This window comes from Triturus cristatus, chromosome 8 (genome assembly GCF_964204655.1).
Source record: "Triturus cristatus chromosome 8, aTriCri1.1, whole genome shotgun sequence".
Classification (NCBI taxonomy): Eukaryota; Metazoa; Chordata; class Amphibia; order Caudata; family Salamandridae; genus Triturus; species Triturus cristatus.
In genome coordinates this window covers 1,687,594,935-1,687,615,487 of record NC_140591.1, presented here as the reverse complement: position 1 = coordinate 1,687,615,487, position 20,553 = coordinate 1,687,594,935, and the positions used below count along the sequence as shown (strand labels likewise).

Genomic DNA, 20,553 nt, shown 5'->3' with positions numbered 1-20,553 from the left:
TCCTAAGAGTTCGCAGGAATTGTTCTACGAAGGACAGTTTCCTGTCTCATGCTGACCAACTCTCAAAACAACTGAAAGCCAGACACTATCCATCCAATCTGGTGAGGAAAGCTTACAAACGAGCGTCCAACAACAACAGAGATGCCCTACTTGAACCTCCGGTTCCTAAAGAACCACTGACCAGAATGACGTTTGTCACCACTTTTAGCACATTTTCCAACAGTGTCCAAAAGTCGGTACGAAGACACTGGCACATCTTAAACGTTGCGAATGAGAAGATTCCACCCCCTCTGTTTTCTTTCAAACGAGGGACAAGCTTGCGCGATAACCTCGTACATACAAGACCCAAAAGCAAGCCACCCTCAGTAGCGTCAACACTGTGGGACCTTCCACCGGTACAGGGCCACTATCCTTGTGGGTCCTGTTCTGTATGTCCCCAGACACAACAAGCGAAATCCATTGATCTAGGGTTGGCAAAACCTTGGATCTTACGAAAACACACAAACTGTAATTCTGACAAGGTGATTTATCAGATCACGTGCCCTTGCTCACTTCGATACATTGGCATGACCACACGTAAGATCAAGACTCGTATCAGTGAGCACAAGAGCACTATAAGGCGCAATAAACAAGCTACCAGATTGACTAATCATTTTCTTGCTCTTAATCATAAACCCGAGGATCTGAGATGGATTATCTTGGAACAACCTTTTATTCCATCGCATATTAGTGACATCACGAAATTTCTCTTCCTCAAAGAGCAGAAATGGGTTTTCAAATTGAAGAGCGATGTCCAAGGTTTGAATGATCAGATACCTTGGACATCGTTGTGATGACCAGCAATTCTGAATACCAGTGAGTCTCCTTATACAACAATTGTGGATATACTTAACTTTAATCAGGAGTACAGAGCGCCAGCGCGATTCCCCTTGAGATTTGCAACATTCTTACATCATTTGTTTTTAAACAACTTCAGAACTTCAGGTTGAACATAATAATTTATCTTATGCGCTCAACTGCTACAATATCATAAGCGCGTGTTACTTGGTACAATCCCATAACAAGACTGTAAGCTTCATAACACGTAATCATATTCTGTGGAAGAATCTTCATTGATTAGGTTAGTGGTTCGCCTGGCACCCTGACTACTATTCCCAGGATGCACGGATCACGTGTGACCTCACGCGATTCTCCCCGTAGTTTCAAAATATGACAGTTATACCTCCTGTCGTAGATTAACGGTTTGTTACAGTCGGGGGATATTGTCAGAAGTATTGTCATCCTTCCCGTATAGTTACACGCATATTTAAAAATATTTAAGAATATTAAAATATCATAAGCGCGCTCCACTGAATATACTCCGATTAGTTCCCTTTTCACGAACAATTATAATCATGGATCTGGTATCCTTCAACACTCTTTACTGGGAAGTACAAACGCTGATTAGATAGAAGTATAGTTCGACATTCGAACTACAACCCCCATGATGCCTTGATCACGTGCTACCACGTCATCGGTAGGCGCCCACTGCGGACGCTCTTTCCAGCATCTTTTGTTTCTCGGGGAGTTTAAATGACTGTAGGCACGAAGACCGCTTACCTCCCCTCCGGCTCAGCAATTGCCCGAGGTACCGACGGAGAGGTAAGACTGGTGGATGTTTTGTATTACTGCTTAAAAACCACTTGAGGGGTTGTCTGTATAGACTGATTTGCACCCTATGGATGGCGTGCACATGATACTCTTTCTGCTTTTGCAATATCGCTACGGCCACATTAGAAGGGCTATAAACTGGCCATTTTCCGAAACGAGATTTCGGATTATTTGTTTCCCCTGGCACTTTGTGAACATACTGTATCTCGTAAAGACAACACTATATTTATCAGTAGTGACGAGTGTAGTTTATATCATTCGTGAGTGCCTGAACACTAGGTAACAATGCTACGATAGCTTTTTACCCATTTTAACATCATTGTTAGTAAGACCTAGCTCAGATAGGGCTCCACCCCAGTCACAGGACTACGCCTATGTGTTTCTGCCATATGGTTTTTAAGGATGAGCGTCTCCCACTTTCTAAAGGTATTGTGTCACATTATACGAGGGACCATGCCTCTTTTTTATTATTTCAGAGCGGGGCCTCCTATTTCCTGAGCAGTTGCCAGGTGAGGTGAGGCCAATACCCAGATTAATTCGGGTAAGTGAACTAAAATACTTAAACCTTTATCTCTTTGAAAAGGTGTTTCTACGAATGTGTATTGGGCTTAATTTAGCATTAATTTGATGCGTTGTGTGACCTATCATCCAGAAGTGTTCACCTTTAAACAGCATTATCTATTATGTTTATCTCCACTCCACAGGTAATTTCTTCCACACCTATTCCAGGTGCAGGTTGTATGATTTACCTTTTTTCACAATCACAGTTGCAGTAGCTTTTTCGGTCCTGACGAAAGCCAGGGTACGTTTACCCAAGGCTGAAACATGTCGACCACCTCTATCACAGTTATTTGTTAAAACTGTTCAAGCACTGTTTTAATTTGGTACCAAGGCAGCACTTTATTAAACTATTTCTGTGCCTTGCTCCCAATTTTATTACACCACATTCACTTAACTGCACTGCACACATCACCCCACATAATGTCCTAGAGTGGTCCTCCCATTTCAACAACATTGCCACACGAGCATCCGGGACGTTTTCTGAACCTTGCCTCATGACAAGTTGGTGGCATCCGGTTCTCAGATAAAAGTCCCTGGTTTCCCAAATGATGAGGCAAGCCACTCTATGTGGGTGATGGGAACCTTCTATGCATTTATAGATCTCATAATGCATGCACATATCCAAAGCGATATTTTGGTAGGAACATACCTCTATGATGCTGTTGTATGAAGTTCACCTAGCCCTCCAGACTCACAGTTAGCTTTGTATTTATACTGTGTGCCAAATGCCCAGTTTTAAGCTTTAGCAATGCTGTACTGGAGCGTCTGTAAGCTGTAGTTGCCCCATTGCTTACTTTGTGCTGGGCGCATTGGTTACTGGCACTCTCAGACACTGTGTGCCAAATGCCCAGTTTTAAGCCTTAGCAATGCTGTACTGGAGCGTCTGTAAGCTGTAGTTGCCCCATTGCTTACTTTGTGCTGGTGTTCTCGGGCATTGATTACTGGCACTCACAGACACTGTGTGCCAAATGCCCAGTTTTAAGCCTTAGCAATGCTGTGCTGGAGCGTCTGTAAGCTCTAGCTGCCCCATTGCTTACTTTGTGCTGGTGTGCTCGGGCATTGGTTACTGGCACTCAGACACTGTGTGACAAATGCCCAGTTTTAAGCTTTAGCAATGCTGTGCTGGAGCGTCTGTAAGCTCTAGCTGCCCCATTGCTTACTTTGTGCTGGTGTTCTCGGGCACTGGTTACTGGCACTCAGACACTGTGTGCCAAATGCCCAGTTTTAAGCCTTAGCAATGCTGTACTGGAGCGTCTGTAAGCTGTAGTTGCCCCATTGCTTACTTTGTGCTGGTGTTCTCGGGCATTGATTACTGGCACTCACAGACACTGTGTGCCAAATGCCCAGTTTTAAGCCTTAGCAATGCTGTGCTGGAGCGTCTGTAAGCTCTAGCTGCCCCATTGCTTACTTTGTGCTGGTGTGCTCGGGCATTGGTTACTGGCACTCAGACACTGTGTGACAAATGCCCAGTTTTAAGCTTTAGCAATGCTGTGCTGGAGCGTCTGTAAGCTCTAGCTGCCCCATTGCTTACTTTGTGCTGGTGTTCTCGGGCACTGGTTACTGGCACTCACAGACACTGTGTGCCAAATGCCCAGTTTTAAGCCTTAGCAATGCTGTACTGGAGCGTCTGTAAGCTCTAGCTGCCCCATTGCTTACTTTGTGCTGGTGTTCTCGGGCATTGGTTACTGGCACTCAGACACTGTGTGCCAAATGCCCAGTTTTAAGCCTTAGCAATGCTGTACTGGAGCGTCTGTAAGCTGTAGTTGCCCCATTGCTTACTTTGTGCTGGTGTTCTCGGGCGTTGGTTACTAGCACACATTTTTGGGGACAGGGACTTATTTTTCATTACCTGATTTTGACCAAAATGTAGAGAGAAATTCTGAAAAGGGAGAGAACAGGAGATGTCTAGGAGCACCATGACAAACCGAGAAAACAGGGATGAAAAATAACCCACTGAGGTGGAATAAATAGAGGGCAGCCTTTGTATTTGTCAATTCTGGCGTTCAGCAGTGCCAGCAGCAGTAAGCTCCTAAAACAACTTTGGGAACCTGCTCTCTTTGTTTAAACACATTAAGCAATCAAATACCTCCCTTGACTGCTACACAGGCAACGCAGGCATGCTTTCTCGAGCACGGTGAGAAAATAAATGTGTGTCATAGTCTCTCCACTAGATTCGTCAGCCGAATCATCGATTTGGCCACCACATTTGTGGCATCTTGATGGGTGACATGAGCTGAGGGTGGCCCCACCTCATTCATGCTGTACCAACAGATGTACTTCTAAGCATACCCCAAGCCATGTTTGTGAATTTTTGCCTATCACAGGCTGCCAGTGCCTTTCTTAACAAGGGATCCATGTGCTATGTGCGCACTCACATGCAATGTGGCACAATGCACTCACGAATGAGAAACTTACACACTACACATGTTTGCTCCAAGCGTTACTGCTGAAATACCCAGATAGGTTCAACGCAGCCCAAACATGCCACCTAGCCATCCGCACCAAACAAAAACTACAGTAGCCGTCAGACAACAGGAATCTCACTGACCAATGTGATTTGTAAGAAAATGGTCCAGCCCCACCTCACCTGTACTATAATCCAAGCCTTGCTGCTCAGTTAATAATAAACTGCTACCTAACCATCTAACACAGCCACGAATTGTCCTCTGGCAGTCGACCCCGATATTCACCCTTGTTCATGCAGTGGACACAATACTGTCCTAGAAATGGGTCAGACCACAATACCCCAGGCAAAAGTCAGGGGTGCAACAAACTGCAAATGTGAAGCACTTTTGAGCGTTGCTGCTAGCTAAAGAACAGCAGCAGGAAACCAATACACATCAACAGCAACTTTGATGTTAAAAAATATACACGCGGCACATTTTGTTTAGTTACTTTAAGCAGTTGCAAAATATAATTTACACCTTCCACATGCCTTCTTCAATTTTTTTTGTCTCTTTCAGCCTTTTCCAAGCTCAATTGCACCTTTGCTATGTGGAAAAACACAGATTTTTATAAAAACTAATAAAAGATCATTTTTTGCATCTAGTTTTTTCTGTAAAATAGGTTCTTGACCTTTTAAGTAAGGATTAAAGTATAGCGTCACTTCTTGTGACTTCACTTCCTATGTCCTCATTTATGAGTTGCATATGCTAATTAGACCCCACACTAGTTTAAGTTTTAGTTTAAGACAATAGCTGCCAAGGTTTCAGATTGGTATAAGTGACATTTTCATAATTTTAATGTAATTATGAGTGACATTTCAACGACTATGAGTGACACTTTCTCGAACAAAATCAAGTATTGAAGACGATGGAAATGTATAACACCCATTTGATCAACGAGAAACTTTAAGTTAGCTGCTGCGAAGTATAAGAAATAATTTATAAACGAGTTTCATTTATGAGACTCTAGCCAAAATTCCGGAAAATAGATAAAGTGGACTGGAAAATGTTCATAATTTAATTATAATCAGTTCAGTGACTGGTAGACTGAGACTGACGCCGGCGACATCAGCAGTAAACATGAATTGGAAAGCTGACATTGGGTGGCACTCATTTAGGATATGAATAGATTATGGAAACTGAAAAGCAGTTTAACACCCTAATGTAAAGTTTTTAATACTTTAAATATTTGTGCAGTCAAAGCTGCTTTTTATGGCACTGGCATTAGGGTGTTAAACTGCACCTATCCACCAGCCAGCATGACACCTGAACAAAAGCACTGAGATGGGCCCAGCTGGAACTGAATATAAAATAACTCACTCATCTGAAACACAGAAACACTAGAATAACAACTGACTCCCATGGCGCCCCTATTCGGTCCCTCTTGTTTTATGAAGCACGGCGCACACAGCCAGAGCAGTGCCTACCTTTGAGCTGGAGCACACCTCTAGAACGATCCAAAGTGTAATGAGTATGTACAGGTGCATATGGACCCGTGGCCCCAGAAGGAAGCTAGCTGGGATCAACCTTTCATCTTGATTGAATACCGCTGCGTTATCGATTGCGTTACTGGGGTGGTTTTCACATGTGCAGCTACACACACTGTGAAGTTTATTCGGGGTTACCATTGCTGCAGCAGGGGCAGTGCGCCGGGACCCAGAGGCCTGCAGGGGCCTGCTAAACCCTGATCCGGGCCTACTAACCCTGATCCAGGCCTATTAACCCTAATCCGGGCCTACTAACCCTAATCTGGGCCTACTAACCCTAAACCGGGCCTACTAACCCTAATCCAGGCCTACTAACCCTAATCCGGGCCTACTAACCCTAATCCGGGCCTACTAACCCTAATCCGGGCCTACTAACCCTAATCCGGGCCTACTAACCCTAATCCGGGCCTACTAACCCTAATCTGGGCCTACTAACCCTGATCCTTGCTGAGTTGTATTGTTCAAGCAGCAGCCAGGGGGCCCATTTCATCCGTGCACTGTGCCCAAGGACACACTGGCGAAGCTACTGGGTTTTATGTTGCCAATGACTGCTATCCAACGGGCACACCTTGATCCAACCACATTTCATACCTAATAAACATCCCTTCTCTCACCTATATCCCTCGACCGCACTGCTCTCTATGAACAAACTGCTCATGCACAGACTCCTCTCTGTGGACAGATTCTTGTCTATGGACAGAATCCTCTCTACAGACAATTTACTCTCTATGGACAGACTATGATCTATGACAGACCACTCTCTAGGAACAGACTTCTCACTACGGACTGACTCCTCCATATGAACACGCTTCTCACTAAGGACAGACTCCTCTCTATGAACTGACTCCTCTCTGTGGACAGACACCCATATGTGGACAGACACCCCTATGTGGACAGATTTACAGACGTCTCTCTATGGACACACACCTCTTAATGGATAGACTGACTCATCTCTATGAACAGACTCCTCCCAATGGACAGACCCCTCTCTATGAACAGACCATTCTCTATGGACAGGCGTCTCACTACGGACAGACTCCTTGCTATGAACAGACACCTCTCTATTGTCAGATTTCCAGATTCCCCTTTTAGGACACATCCCTCTCTGTGGGTAGGCTCTTGTCTATGGACAGACACCTCTCTACAGACAATGTATCCTCTATGGACAGACTCCTTTCTGTGGTCAGATTCCACTCTATGGACAGACAGACTCGTCTCTATGAACAGATCCCTCTCTTGGGACAGACGTTTCACTACAAACAGACTTCTCTCTATGGACAGACTTCTCTCTATGAACAAACTGCTCTCTATGAACTGACTCCTCTTTGTGGATAGACTCATCTCGTTGAGCAGACTCCTTTCTCTGCACAGACTCCTCCATATGAACAGACTTCTCTTTATGGACAAACTCCTCTCTAAGGACAGACTCCTCTCTACAAAGAGACTTCTCTCTGTGAACAGACTGTCTCTATGGACAGACTGAATTATCTCTATGAACAGACTTCTCTCTATGAACAGACTCCTCTCTGTGGAATAGATTACTCTTTATGAACAGATTCCTCTCTATGCCCAGACTCCGCTCTATGGACAGACTCCTTTCTATGGAGAGATTCCTCTCTGTGGACACTCTCCTCCCAATGCACATACTCCTCTCTGTGGTCAGATTCTTGTCTATGGACAGAATCCTCTCTACAGACAATCTACTCTCTATGGAAAGACAAACTCGTCTCTAGGAACAGACTCCTCTCTTCTCACTACGGACAGACTCCTCGGAATGAACACGCTTCTCACTAAGGACAGACTGCTCTCTATGAACTGACTCCTCTCTGTGGACAGACACCACTATGTGGACAGACACCCCTATGTGAACAGACTTACAGATGTGTGTAGAAATAAAAGGAAAGTCTCGTAGACAGGATCTTGTAGTTGTAGTTTATTCCATAGTTATGTCCTTACAGGTTCTTAAGTAAGTCTTTAAGTAAGCCCCACCAGGAGCAGCCTCCTGGCTACTCAGCCCATCTTCCACAACTGCCACTCTAACCGTCCCAACATTCCCAACATTCTACATGACATCACATAGCTGGGGAGAACAGCAGGGCAAGGGAAATGCACTACATTAAAAGCAGATTACTACATATCTCCCCCCTTTAAATAATAATAAAATGAATTAGCATAGAATTCTACAAGCACAGTAAAAGAAGATAAACATTAAGCAAGAAATACACTGTAAATATAATAATAAAATTCACAAAATGAATTAGCATACAATTCTATAACCGTAGTAAAGGGAAGATAAACATCTAGCAAGAAATCTACTGTAAATATAATAATAAGTAAATATAATCAAATAACAAGAAATATAGAATTCTATGTAAAGGGGAAATCCTCCTCCCTAAACAAATGGCAGGACCAGGGAGTATTACATCCCCTCTACTGCATACACACTTCACCTACTGGACAGGGGGAATCCACCTCCCTATACTCTTAACCACCTCCGATCACAATGTAAAGGGGGAATCCTCCTCCCAATACAAATGGCAGGACCAGGGAGGTTTACATGCCCTCTACTACATACACACTTCACCAATTGGACAGGGGGAATCCTCCTCCCTACACATACCATTGCGCATAACCAATAAAATGAAAATGTTGTCCATTGCGCACTTCAACCTTATGTAACAACTAGAGATACCCATCAAACACACAGCTAACTAACAATATAAAAAGGGTAGCGAGATTGAAACATTAATGCTAGGCACAAAAGAAAACCAACTAGGGTAGAATCAGTGTAAAGGGTGTGCAATACCCCCACTGTAGATTAAAATAGAGTGTGTGAAGACCAGCTCCAACACACAAATACCCACCAAACCAAACAAAGCCTAGTACCCTAAAAAGGGGAAATCCACCTCCCTCTACATCCCAGTTACCACCAATTGACGTAAAGGGGGAATCCACCTCCCTCTACATCCCAACCACTTCCAAAATTAACGTGAAGGGGGAATCCACCTCCCTCTACATCCCAACCACTTCCGAAATTAATGTAAAAGGGGAATCCACCTCCCTCTACATTCGAGTTACCACCAATTGACATAAAGGGGGAATCCACCTCCCTCTACATACAAGTTACCTCCAAAAACAATGTAAAGGGGAAATCCTTCTCCCTATACATATCAGTTACCTCCGAAATTAAGGGAAATCCTCCTCCCTATAAAACACATTAAACTACTACGCAGCGCAAATGAAAATAATGACCATACGCTGCAAATAGCACTGGGTCCTAAATAATGGGCACACTCTAGAACAACAAAAAATAACACCGGCCCACAACTTCACATAATACCCCAAAACATCAATATATGCCCTTCTATACATAAAAGAACTGAAATACTCACCCCCGCAGTGTTAAATAAGCATCAGACCCCAAAACACATTTTACAACATTTAAAATAATCAAATTACAAAGTGTTGCTCTAGTGAGCACGCTAACATTTCAAAGCATCACCATGTTCCTTCCAAAGCTCTTCAAATGATTCGTGTGTCTCTGGTTTCGCCGTGTTTCTTTTCTTTCCTTAAAGTGAATTAGTGCACAAAACGTGGACAAAATGTTCTTTGTCTCTCTGTCAATAGTGGAATTACACACATTACCCTCTCTGAAGTTGAAGGTAGTTGCTTGCCATGTTTTCCGTTTTAATATGTGAATAAAATCCATAAGGTACCCCTTTTAACACTTCAGTGACGCTACTATTTGTGCTTTAGAACATCACCATCACAACAATCACTGCTCCGATTCTTGGCTTTCCAGATTGTGACCATTCACTACTTTATTCTATGAAAATGAGCCACAGATAAGATACTTGAAAAGTCCACAAGGTGGCGCTGTTGTCACATATTTAACACTGTCACTGCGAGATATTCACAAACGAGAGAAATGTAACCCACATCCGATCACTTGTAAATTCTTTTGTTCCTTTCCAACAACAGTTTGCCATGAAGATGTTAATTAAAACATGCCAACTTCACAGCAAAAAGCTCACCTTATCGCTGTATGAGTGCCTCCATTCATTTCTTAGAAATTTGCATTAAGGGAGTTCGCACCATCCTCTGAACTGCCATTACAATGCCGCTGGAACATAACTGTCCGCGCCTCACAAAGTAAATTAATCTTTGAGCCGAGGCTTTACAATGTGTTCCAGTAACCATAGGAACAAATGACAATATGGCTGCTTCACGTTATGAAAAGCTGCGTGATGACGTGTCCACCCTAGCAACACAGAAAGCATTATTTTACCGTGACGATGCACTGCCTCTTCACCAACACCCACGGAGATTCCAATGCGTCATCAGTAGGAGGATGACAGCACCAAAGGAAGGATCTCTCACCACAGCAACGGTAACAAGGAGTTTGATACGTTTTTTTTAAGGAGTTTTACACGCTTCACCTCTCTGCAAATTTTGACGATGCCCAGTTCCCACTCTCTCAACTGACTCATAAATTATTCATAGCTTGTGATCTAAGCCAGTAAATTGCTTCGGAAACACGCTCCTTTAAAATATCTCAGTTTAAAATTATAACATGCACATTTCACGCTTGCTGGTCTCTTTTCTGACTTGTGATGTCGAGTCAATATTCTTTTAACCATTTTTTAAGTGATTTAAACAGCAATATATACTTCGAAAATCCACTAGATGGCACTCTTGTAAAGGAATTAAAAGTCTTAACTTCACTCGTTTGTGCTCGTGTATGCTCCCTTGAGACGTTTTGACAACTCACTGATTTCCATACTTGCCAAAAACTTGCTTCTTGCGTTATTTAATTAACACTGGCTCTTGACCTTGATCTTCACAACTGAATATGGCACTCATAAGTCTTTAGGGCTCTCTCTCAGTTGCCTCACAAATTATTCACAGCTTGCCACAGTTCATATTTAAATCGGTAAAACGCCAACGAATTATTCACAGCTTGCCACAGTTCATTTTTAAATTGGTAAAACGCCAACGAATTATTCACAGCTTGCCACAGTTCATTTTTAAATTGGTAAAACGCCAACGAATTATTCACAGCTTGCCACAGTTCATATTTAAATCGGTAAAACGCCATAACTTCTCTGCACCTTTACAATAATTAAATGAATCTGGCAATCTTAGTTTCTAGGGCGACCGATCTTGGGGTCACTGGTGGGGCAGGTGCCAGATAATTTTAATTTTAATTAGTTCAAAATTAGTACCTTAGTTGCAGTTTCAAATTTTTTTTTCACCTTTTCACGCGTAAATTCTTCTCCAATCGTCGCCAATGTAGAAATAAAAGGAAAGTCTCGTAGACAGGATCTTGTAGTTGTAGTTTATTCCATAGTTATGTCCTTACAGGTTCTTAAGTAAGTCTTTAAGTAAGCCCCACCAGGAGCAGCCTCCTGGCTACTCAGCCCATCTTCCACAACTGCCACTCTAACCGTCCCAACATTCCCAACATTCTACATGACATCACATAGCTGGGGAGAACAGCAGGGCAAGGGAAATGCACTACATTAAAAGCAGATTACTACAATGTGCCTCTATGGACAGACTCCTCTTAATGGGGAGACTGACATCTCTATGAACAGACTCCTCCCTATGGACAGACCCCTCTCTATGAACAGACCATTCTCTATGGACAGGCGTCTCACTACGGACAGACTCCTTGCTATGAACAGACACCTCTCTAATGTTAGATTTCCATATATGGACAGACTCCCCTTTTAGAACACATCCCTCTCTGTGGGTAGGCTCTTGTCTATGGGCAGACACCTCTCTACAGACAATGTATCCTCTATGGACAGACTCCTTTCTGTGGTCAGACTCCACTCTATGGAGAGACAGACTCGTCTCTATGAACAGACCCCTCTCTGTGGACATACTTCTTCCTATGAACAGACTCCTCTATATGAACAGATGATTCCTCTCTATGGACGGACTCCTCTCTACAGACAGACTCCGCTCTATGGACAGACTCCTCTCTATGGACAGACTCCTCTCTACAGACAGACTGCTCTCTACAGACAGACTCCTCTCTACTGACAGACTTCCCTCTATGAACAGACTCCCCTCTATGAACAGACTCCTCTCCATGGACAAACTGATTCGCTGGCAAGCTGGGATTGCACCTTATATTGTTTGTATTTTCCTGCAGATTGCTACTTCCATTATTACAAATCCATTCTACACACAAAAGATCTTTATCCAGCCAGAGATGCACTTTTTAAAATAAACAGGGTCTTAGTTACAGAAGCCACAATGAATGTAGGGCACTTCCTTACTTGGAGATATTGTATTATTATCCGAAAACTGCAAAGGGACCTCCTAAAAGGACACACCCAGCTCTCTCAGCAGGAGGCAACTAAAAACATCTGTCTAAAGCACTTTTAATACCTTTTCATCCAGGATGTTGTCAAGTGTCTAAATATATATACAAACACACATGCCCACGCTCACAGACATACACACATTCTGTCTCACAGAATTACACATAATCTGTCTCACAGACCTACCCACATTCTGTCTCACAGACCTACACACAATCTGTCTCACAGGTAGGCACAGACACACATGCGTGCACACACACACGCACACACAAACACACACGCTAGGGGAAATCCCACATTCCCAGCAGTGACATCATATAACAGTGATGACCAGCTGTCATTGGGCTGTCAAGAGGCTGAGACACGACTTTAGGAAAATATTAGGAGGGCGTTGCACCTCCTACACCCCCCCTTCAAGTTACACCCCTGACTATATACGGTCAGAGGTTCTTTCCTCATTGTTCTGTCCATGTCCATCTTTACTATGGAAGTTTAAGGCCAGCAACGGATCTGTTAATGGGCAGAGCATCTAGTTGGAGAAGGTGCCAGGGCAATTATGGGCAGATCTGCTCCGTTGTTGACATTTTAGTCCAAATACCTGAAAAACAAGCATTAAAGTCTGCCATTCTGCACCATTAGAGGTGCTTGTTCCAAACTGTTCTTGGACTTGGGTACCCCCCCTTCACAAACCTCACTTATTGCTCACATTTTATTGTCATGGAATGGATGTGCCTTTTCCAAAACATTATAAAATATATGTTCAAGCCCCACCTACAATGTATATTTTAGAAATCAAAGACGTGATAAGAACTGCACAGCTCTGTACCTCAGTGTCTGTAGTTTGTAGTTTGGGTGTTTTAGACCATCACACAACTTCTTCACTCCAGTGTCATCCAGATGTTTATTCTCATTCAGGTTGAGCTCTGTTAGAGATGTGTTTCTTTCCAGGACAGAGGCGAGGGCTTCGCAGCATGATTCGGTGAGGGAGCAGTAACGCAATCTGCAGGACAGAAGAGACATGGAGAAGAGTAAAGCAGAGCACAGACAGAGAGAGAAGCGGGGTACAAGTGCAGGAGAGATTGTTGGAGATGCATTTGGAGAGATGATACCAAGCTTGGGAGTGGTTCTGAACAATATAACAATTAAAAGGTTGTCAACTATTGTGGATAAGTTGTCAGCGAATACGGCTTAGTCTTTGTTGCTTATAGATGGAGAGATGGTGTCGATTAGAGCCACGGTGGTGCAGAACCACCTTGCTCTATATGTGCTATTAGCAAAAGAGCGTTACAACAAACAAATGATGGACGGAATGCTGACAATGCAGACATTCTCCCCCAGTCAAGAGATCTGGGTTAAATCCATCGTTCTTTTGCCCACTCTGCCACCCCAGTTCAGACATGGCCATATGCAAATCAGTCTTGACCCTGTGCCTCATGGGAACAGTCCAGCCCGAACTGCCAAGCCATGTCTTCCCTGGACCGGAATCAAGCATCCTAGGACCGGTTTCTGGCTATCAGCCGTCATCAGCCAGGATAGCTTGACTCCAGTGCCGTAGTGAGCACGGGTCCCACGTCTGGGAATACCCATCCCACTTAGGGCGAAAAGCGTTACAACAAACAAATGATGGACGGAATGCTGACAATGCAGACATTCTCCCCCAGTCAAGAGATCTGGGTTAAATCCATCGTTCTTTTGCCCACTACACCACCCCAGTTCAGACATGGCCATATGCAAAGAGGGCAGAGTCTGTAAAACGTTGAGGGTCCAACAGTTTGCACTTATATTCCAGACCATAGTAAGGATCTGAGGAAGTATATAAGTAACATCACGGAGATACATCATGAGGTGCATGATTTGGCAACAGAAGGAGTTTCTGACAAGGTTGGGAAGGGACTTGGAAAAGTTGGGAGTTGGTTTGCCAAGCTTGGTAAGGGAATTGTTGGTTACATCTTAAAGTCAATCATCATAGTGGTGGTGTAGAGTAGTTCCAATAGTACTCTGTCATGCAGGACCTACACTGTTTACAGATAGCATATCCTGGGGGTCTGGTGGCAGACTGACTCCATACTCCCCAGCCGCATATGTTAGCCTATGTTTAGAATTAGCTAGCTCGCAGTGCCATTAGAATCTCCTGTTATCAGAGAGATTTGTTTTTGGCAACCTCAGAACACAATAACATCAGACTCGTGGAAACAATCTACTACTTTTCATCCAGTCACTCGTGCTTGCTTGTTTTGCTCTCAGAGAGACACACAGAGAAGAAACAGTCAGGGCGTTTACAATAAGAATTTATTGTACCGTTGCTCTTCTCATGTAGAATAAGTGCGCTGTGCAGAGATATAGAACCAGCAGTACAGTGAATATAAAGGAATAGTATTGTTCTACCATTTTTCAATAGTCATGAACATATCCATGAATAAGAAATGCATTTATAAAATGAAGTGCGTACTCCTAAGATGTCTGTCTAGATGTACCTAAGTGTACCTAGCATGTGAGTAGGTGCTAAAGAGCCTAAGAGCCTATGAGCCTATGAGCCAAGAATCCCGCTAGGATCTAGTCGAACCCCCATACCTGAATAGTGAGAGTGTGGGACTTCGTCCTGGACTTGAGCTGGACACCCCGCAAGGGATCATCAGACCATTGTCAGCTGGAGCGATGGCATACCGGAGCTGCACCGTCTCTGGTCAGTGTGTCGGCCTTGAAGTCACGGGTCCCTCCTGCTTTCTGATAGCAAGAGGTGCTGTATTTATACAGTCTATGTATGTGTGCTACCCATTGTTCAGTATGAGGATGACGTTGGGGATTAAACCTTGTGCTTCGATGGGAGAGGTGAAGTATACCCCTTGGAGAGTGTACTTATAAATTATTCATATGTGCTAAGGAAGACGTCTTAGCAATATCGATCGGGCAGAACCCACCCTCATCATAGAACTAGGTGAAAGGTTTAGTCCATAAAAGGCTGCAGTCCTTATAAGGAGATATGTCCGTATAAGGCATTCTGTCCTTATTTGGAGTCATGTCCTTATAAGGTTTGTTTATATGTAATGACGGGGAGATGTTGTAGGGATAGTGTACGATGTTCCCTGGACCTAAATTAGGGTACCGATATGATATATAACAGTGGTTTGTGTGATTCTCTTGATTGGAATGGTAAGGGCTACTAATGGCACTAGACAGGACAGGCTAAAAGATATCTTAGAGAGTGGGAGAAGAGGATGGAGAGACTGCAGGACAGTCCCTATGAGAATCTCAAAAGTCTAGAAAGGTTCGGACAGGAAAAGCTGGCTATGACTTCTGTTTAGGTCAGTTCTCTATACAGGGAGTTACAGTTGGTTGTGATGACACTTGTCATCAGAGGCGGGGGGACTTATAGAGAGCAATCGTGCTCTTTCATTTGTAGAGGTGCATTATAATCATGAGCAGTTCACACCTACATTTATTCTTTTATTATATTCACATGTGACAATAGAATGAGTATTGTAATAATGGGAATAGTGATGTGTTACGTACATTCTTTATATAAATGTGAAGAAATTAAAGTTACAATACGTGAGTATTTAGCTGAAAACATCAACGTGCTGAAAATGTGTATGGTGCTCACAATTATACGTGTATTTGATTTGCTTATGTAATGTGTAGACTTAGAAATGCTCAGTAAAAGAGTCCCTTTATATTTAGTTTCATGAGGCCTATGCGCCATTTCTCTTCTGTTGCCTGAAATACATTCACCCTGGAAGCTCTCGTAGCACAGATAATAGTGTTCTTTTCTCACGTTTCTGTTGCAGGTGGAGAAGATTGTCTTTGTTAGTTGGAATAACGCTTTTGTTTTAGGAGTTAGGCATAGGGAGGAGAGGATACATTTGTACAAGGAGTGCTGATAATGTGAGACGGTGTTCTTTCTCACTGGAGAAGGTCTGGGAATCAAGGTCGTCGAGCCAGGAGCTGGGAGTATCGAAACTGTATGGAAAATCATCTATGAGTAGTGCCCAGCTGGATGAAGTGATCGGAGGATGAGCGATGGGTGTGTTTTACGATTCTGGTATTGGAATTAGGGAAAGTGCCCTGGCGGTTGAGTCAGGAGAAGAGAGGAGATCAATGGTGAGGAAAGGAGCATCTTAGAACGAGCTCCGTAGCCTTTGGCTACTTGACCCATACAATGGGAGTGTACTTCTTAGGGAGTCTTCACGCGCTGACCTTTGTCCTGACTTGACTGGGAAATGCTAAGTAGGGATGTCACGTTAGTGGTAGAGTAGGGACAGACTAATGCTTTTTACTTACGAACCTTCAATGAAGTCTGACCTTGATGTGGGGGCACTTATTGCCTGCATTCTTGTGTTGGAATTTGTCATTCTTTACATGCTTCAGAAATTCAACTTCGCTCGTGGATTTGACTTTGCATTAGTTCCTATGCATTTTCACAGCCACATCTTGAGGTGCTTGTAGGAAAGTAGGATCTGCTTCTTTTGGTTACCCCCACTTTTTGCTTGCTGCAACACTGTTTTCGACTAGTCTGGCTGTGATCCTGCTATCTAGGACCCCAGCCTATCTGCCTTCTCCTTAAAACTGTGATGGTAAGTACTTAGGTATACCCCAGATTGGATATCCTAGTATATGGTACACATGTACCCACGGCCTAGGTGCCCCAGAGGTCACACGAGGGCTGCAGCATGTGTTGTGCCACCCTGGTGGCCCATCCAAATTACCACGTAACAGGCCTGCCATTGCAGCCTGTGTATGAGGGTGCTATCCCCCCTTACTACAAATATAGGTTCCCCTATATCTGTCAGTCACCCCCTATGGTGGGTGCATGGCTTCATGTGAGAGGATGCCCCTGCATTAGCAGGACCCCCCTTAGCCTAAGCAGTCCATTCTCCCGGGTTGTCAGTGACCCCGCCATACCTTATGGTAGAGTGGCCACCACGTCATTTACGCAGTAGGCAACTCGGGCTGAACAGAAACATATCATTTTTGCCATCAAACATGTTGGAATCATGTGCCCCCACCGTAGCCGGTGTGGGAGACATAGTCCCAAACTCTGGTGAGGGCCTCCGTGGGGCTCTCCCAGGTTCCCGGTACCAGGCCTCTCGAACCGGACAGCACGACTCAGTCGATGCCACCAGAGACACGAATCTGCCCTCCTGCCGATGAAGCCAAACTGCATCAAAGGAGGGCCGAACAATAGGTATCCTGTCACAGGGAGGTGTTACCACCTCCCAGACAGGCTGTAGTGTACTGGGGCTGGGTGGGGGCACTTGAGAGTGCCAGAAAGTCTGCACGAGGGGCACATTTGGTGTCCCTGTGCATAGTCTAGCTCAAACTAGTTCAGGGAGCCGTTGACTCCCCGCTCTGGTGCAAAATTGGCCAAAAGACATGGGAGTAACCTCCTCTCTGTCTGACCCCTCCTTTGGGAGGCACCCCTGGATTTCCCAACCCTTTTCCCAGAGCACTTGTAGGCTCCCCCGATAGTAGAACCTTAGATTCTAGTTGGGATTTAATCCAGATATAAAGATCGTGCCTTCTGTAACCGCTTTAGACAATGACTGCATCGGACCTGACCGCATTAGACCTGACCGCGTCGGACCTGGCTGCGTCGTACTGACCACAATGACCTCTGCTCTACACCGGACTAACTCTGTCGCCTCCGACTCTCCGTATCTACCGAGTCCGTCTGCACCGTGTCAGAAACAAGAAAACATGGTTACCACTGGAGCAGATGAACTTAGCCCAAATCCCAAACTCCACTGCCAGCGGACTATAAATATCCACATGCAGTAAAGAGGGGGAAAGGGGATTGGGAATGAGAAAACAGAGAGGCTGCCACTGCTATGCTGCTTCCTCACTGGATTCCTAGCGAGGGTCTTAACAAGCATCTGAATTCACAAACACAGAATTACTACTTCAAACCATGACCCTCCACCCTCCTAGACTAATCTCAAATTCTCTCTCTCTGTATATATGTAGAATATTGTAGAATCTTCCTAATGTCTTTGTTCTTTCTTTGTAGGTATTGACGAAGATTGCTGATACAATTCTGCTGATGGTAAGTACACATATGTATATGCTTGTATATATGTATATATATATATATGTGGAGAAAGCAATGCACACTGAACAATCCAAATGGTGGGAGCACAAGTCTCTCTCACGGTATTTGGAGGTGGGACACATTCCGCGCGGCCTCCGCATCATGTTGGCTCCCAGCTACGAGAATCCAAATATGTTATCTGAATTGGCCGATTGTAACTTGGACTCATCGTGTAGATTGGTAACAATATTAGTCAAATATGCAGAAAGTGACAAGGCTCCTGCACAAATTAAAATTGCGAGTCTAAATGAGCAAATTTCAAAGATGGGAGATTCAGATTTGGAAAAGAGATATCAGGAGGAGATGCATGTACGGTTGGCTAGGGAAGAAGATATTAAAAAACGCAAGGCGTTCAAATTTCAGAGAGACAAGTTAGATTATCAAAATGGACAGGTCTTTACATTCGCAAAGAAATTTGACTCTCTAAAAAAGGCTAAAACATCAGCACAATCACAGCCAGTACTACTGAATGCAAGTGATGCAGCCCAACTATCAACTTCCTTGTCAGAGCTGAGCTCGGTACCGGGCAGTGAGTCAGACAATGAACAAGCTCACGATTGGGGTTTACAAAATTCTCACTGGCACAAGAGGTGGACTGTTTACGCCAGGATCGCAGACAAACCCTCAGACCACGTGTACCAAACAGAAGAACAGACAAAGAGCAAACATCAAACGCAGCGAGCGCAGAGAGTGCCACAAAAACAGACAGTGGCGGGAAGCCAAATTTCAAAAAGCCACAGAGGAAATGGAATCGGAAATGACTCCTCCATCCAGTGAATCTCTCTCAATAATTAATCTAACTGACATGCATCTCACCACTTCTGAAAACAAAATTCTGTCATTGGGATTATTTTATTGTCCACCCAACAATTTCAGTTACACACAGACCCGCATTGATATGTACAAGTATATTCGCAAACTGAAACTGAGGAAGTTCCATCTACTGAATACGCCTCCAAGATACAGCTGCAGTTGATAGCTCAAGTCCATCATGTATAACAGCGGGCGAATATGAGTTACTATGTGACTTACAGGACTTACACAGGTAAGGCACACTTGATGAAACATCTACCAATACCAGTGTGCAGCCAAGACTGGACATGCCAGGACTTACAGGTTTTAAAAAAAGGTCCAAATTTAACCCCATCATGGTACACGACAACATTGACATTTACAATGATCTGGTGATTACTCAACTCAAAAAATTACACACATCGACCATGCAGGCCCAACAAAAGTGCCGCAATCAAAATAATTGCTGCGGTAGCCTGATGAAAAAAGTACAAAGTAACAACAATGTGGTGATACGCCAATCGGACAAGGGGGGCAACATTGTCCTTTGGCCGAGATCTATGTATATGGAAGAGGCACTCCATCATTTGAATGATCACCAGTGTTACAGACGGGGTGATTGGCAGACAGTGAATCGGGCCTGGAATGAATTAAACGCCAAATTGTTATCATGGAAAAGTGTGGGTCTACTTAGGGTGAGGTTCCGTGAAAACTGAACCCATGTTTTGGAACTAATGGTACCGTGACGATTCTGGTATTAGTGAATCGCAAATGATGAGTTTAGTATGTGCGAGTGTTTTCGCAACGCTGCACTGAAGGATTCGTCATGTATTGCTGGTTTTCGTGTTCGAACCTACGGGTTCCATTTTGTGCACGACGTCCATTTTGTATCATTGCCCTCACATAGTCAGTGAATGGGCGATGTCCGAACGATGACCCTGGTTAGGTAACCTCACGAGGACACGTATTCCCTAGTGCGCGTTCTGCTGAATTCTGCATGACTTGGCGAAAGCTGACTCTGTCGCCTGAGGCGGACCCTGCCGCACTGGTTTTCTGTCTTGTCCTGTTTGAGCAAGATTACTGACCCTGATACAATAGACCACGCTTCTTTTATTTGCCTACGAATATGTCTTATCTGACTCTTCTATTTTCTGCATCTGTTCCTGTATTTCCCTTTAGCCTTTTATGATGAGGAGGTG

The 20,553-nt window shown here is 44.0% G+C and overlaps 2 protein-coding genes across 7 annotated transcripts in view; one reads left to right on the top strand and one right to left on the bottom strand.

Moving 5' to 3' along the window:
- The window catches only part of LOC146808610 (NACHT, LRR and PYD domains-containing protein 3-like), a 567,098-nt gene that overhangs the window by 202,993 nt on the left and 343,552 nt on the right, over window positions 1-20,553 (bottom strand). For all 6 annotated transcript variants that reach the window (XM_085623640.1, XM_085623643.1, XM_085623639.1 and 3 more), the window contains one exon: window positions 13,304-13,477. In XM_085623640.1, coding sequence (XP_085479766.1) covers window positions 13,304-13,477 — 174 coding nt within the window. The remainder of the gene's footprint in view (window positions 1-13,303; window positions 13,478-20,553) is intronic.
- Window positions 10,358-20,553, top strand: part of LOC146808612 (uncharacterized) — a 57,561-nt gene continuing 47,365 nt past the window's right edge. The window contains exons 1-2 of the mRNA XM_085623647.1: window positions 10,358-10,532; window positions 18,482-18,517. Of these exons, the coding sequence (XP_085479773.1) occupies window positions 10,359-10,532; window positions 18,482-18,517 (210 nt within the window). The 5' untranslated portion in view covers window position 10,358. The remainder of the gene's footprint in view (window positions 10,533-18,481; window positions 18,518-20,553) is intronic.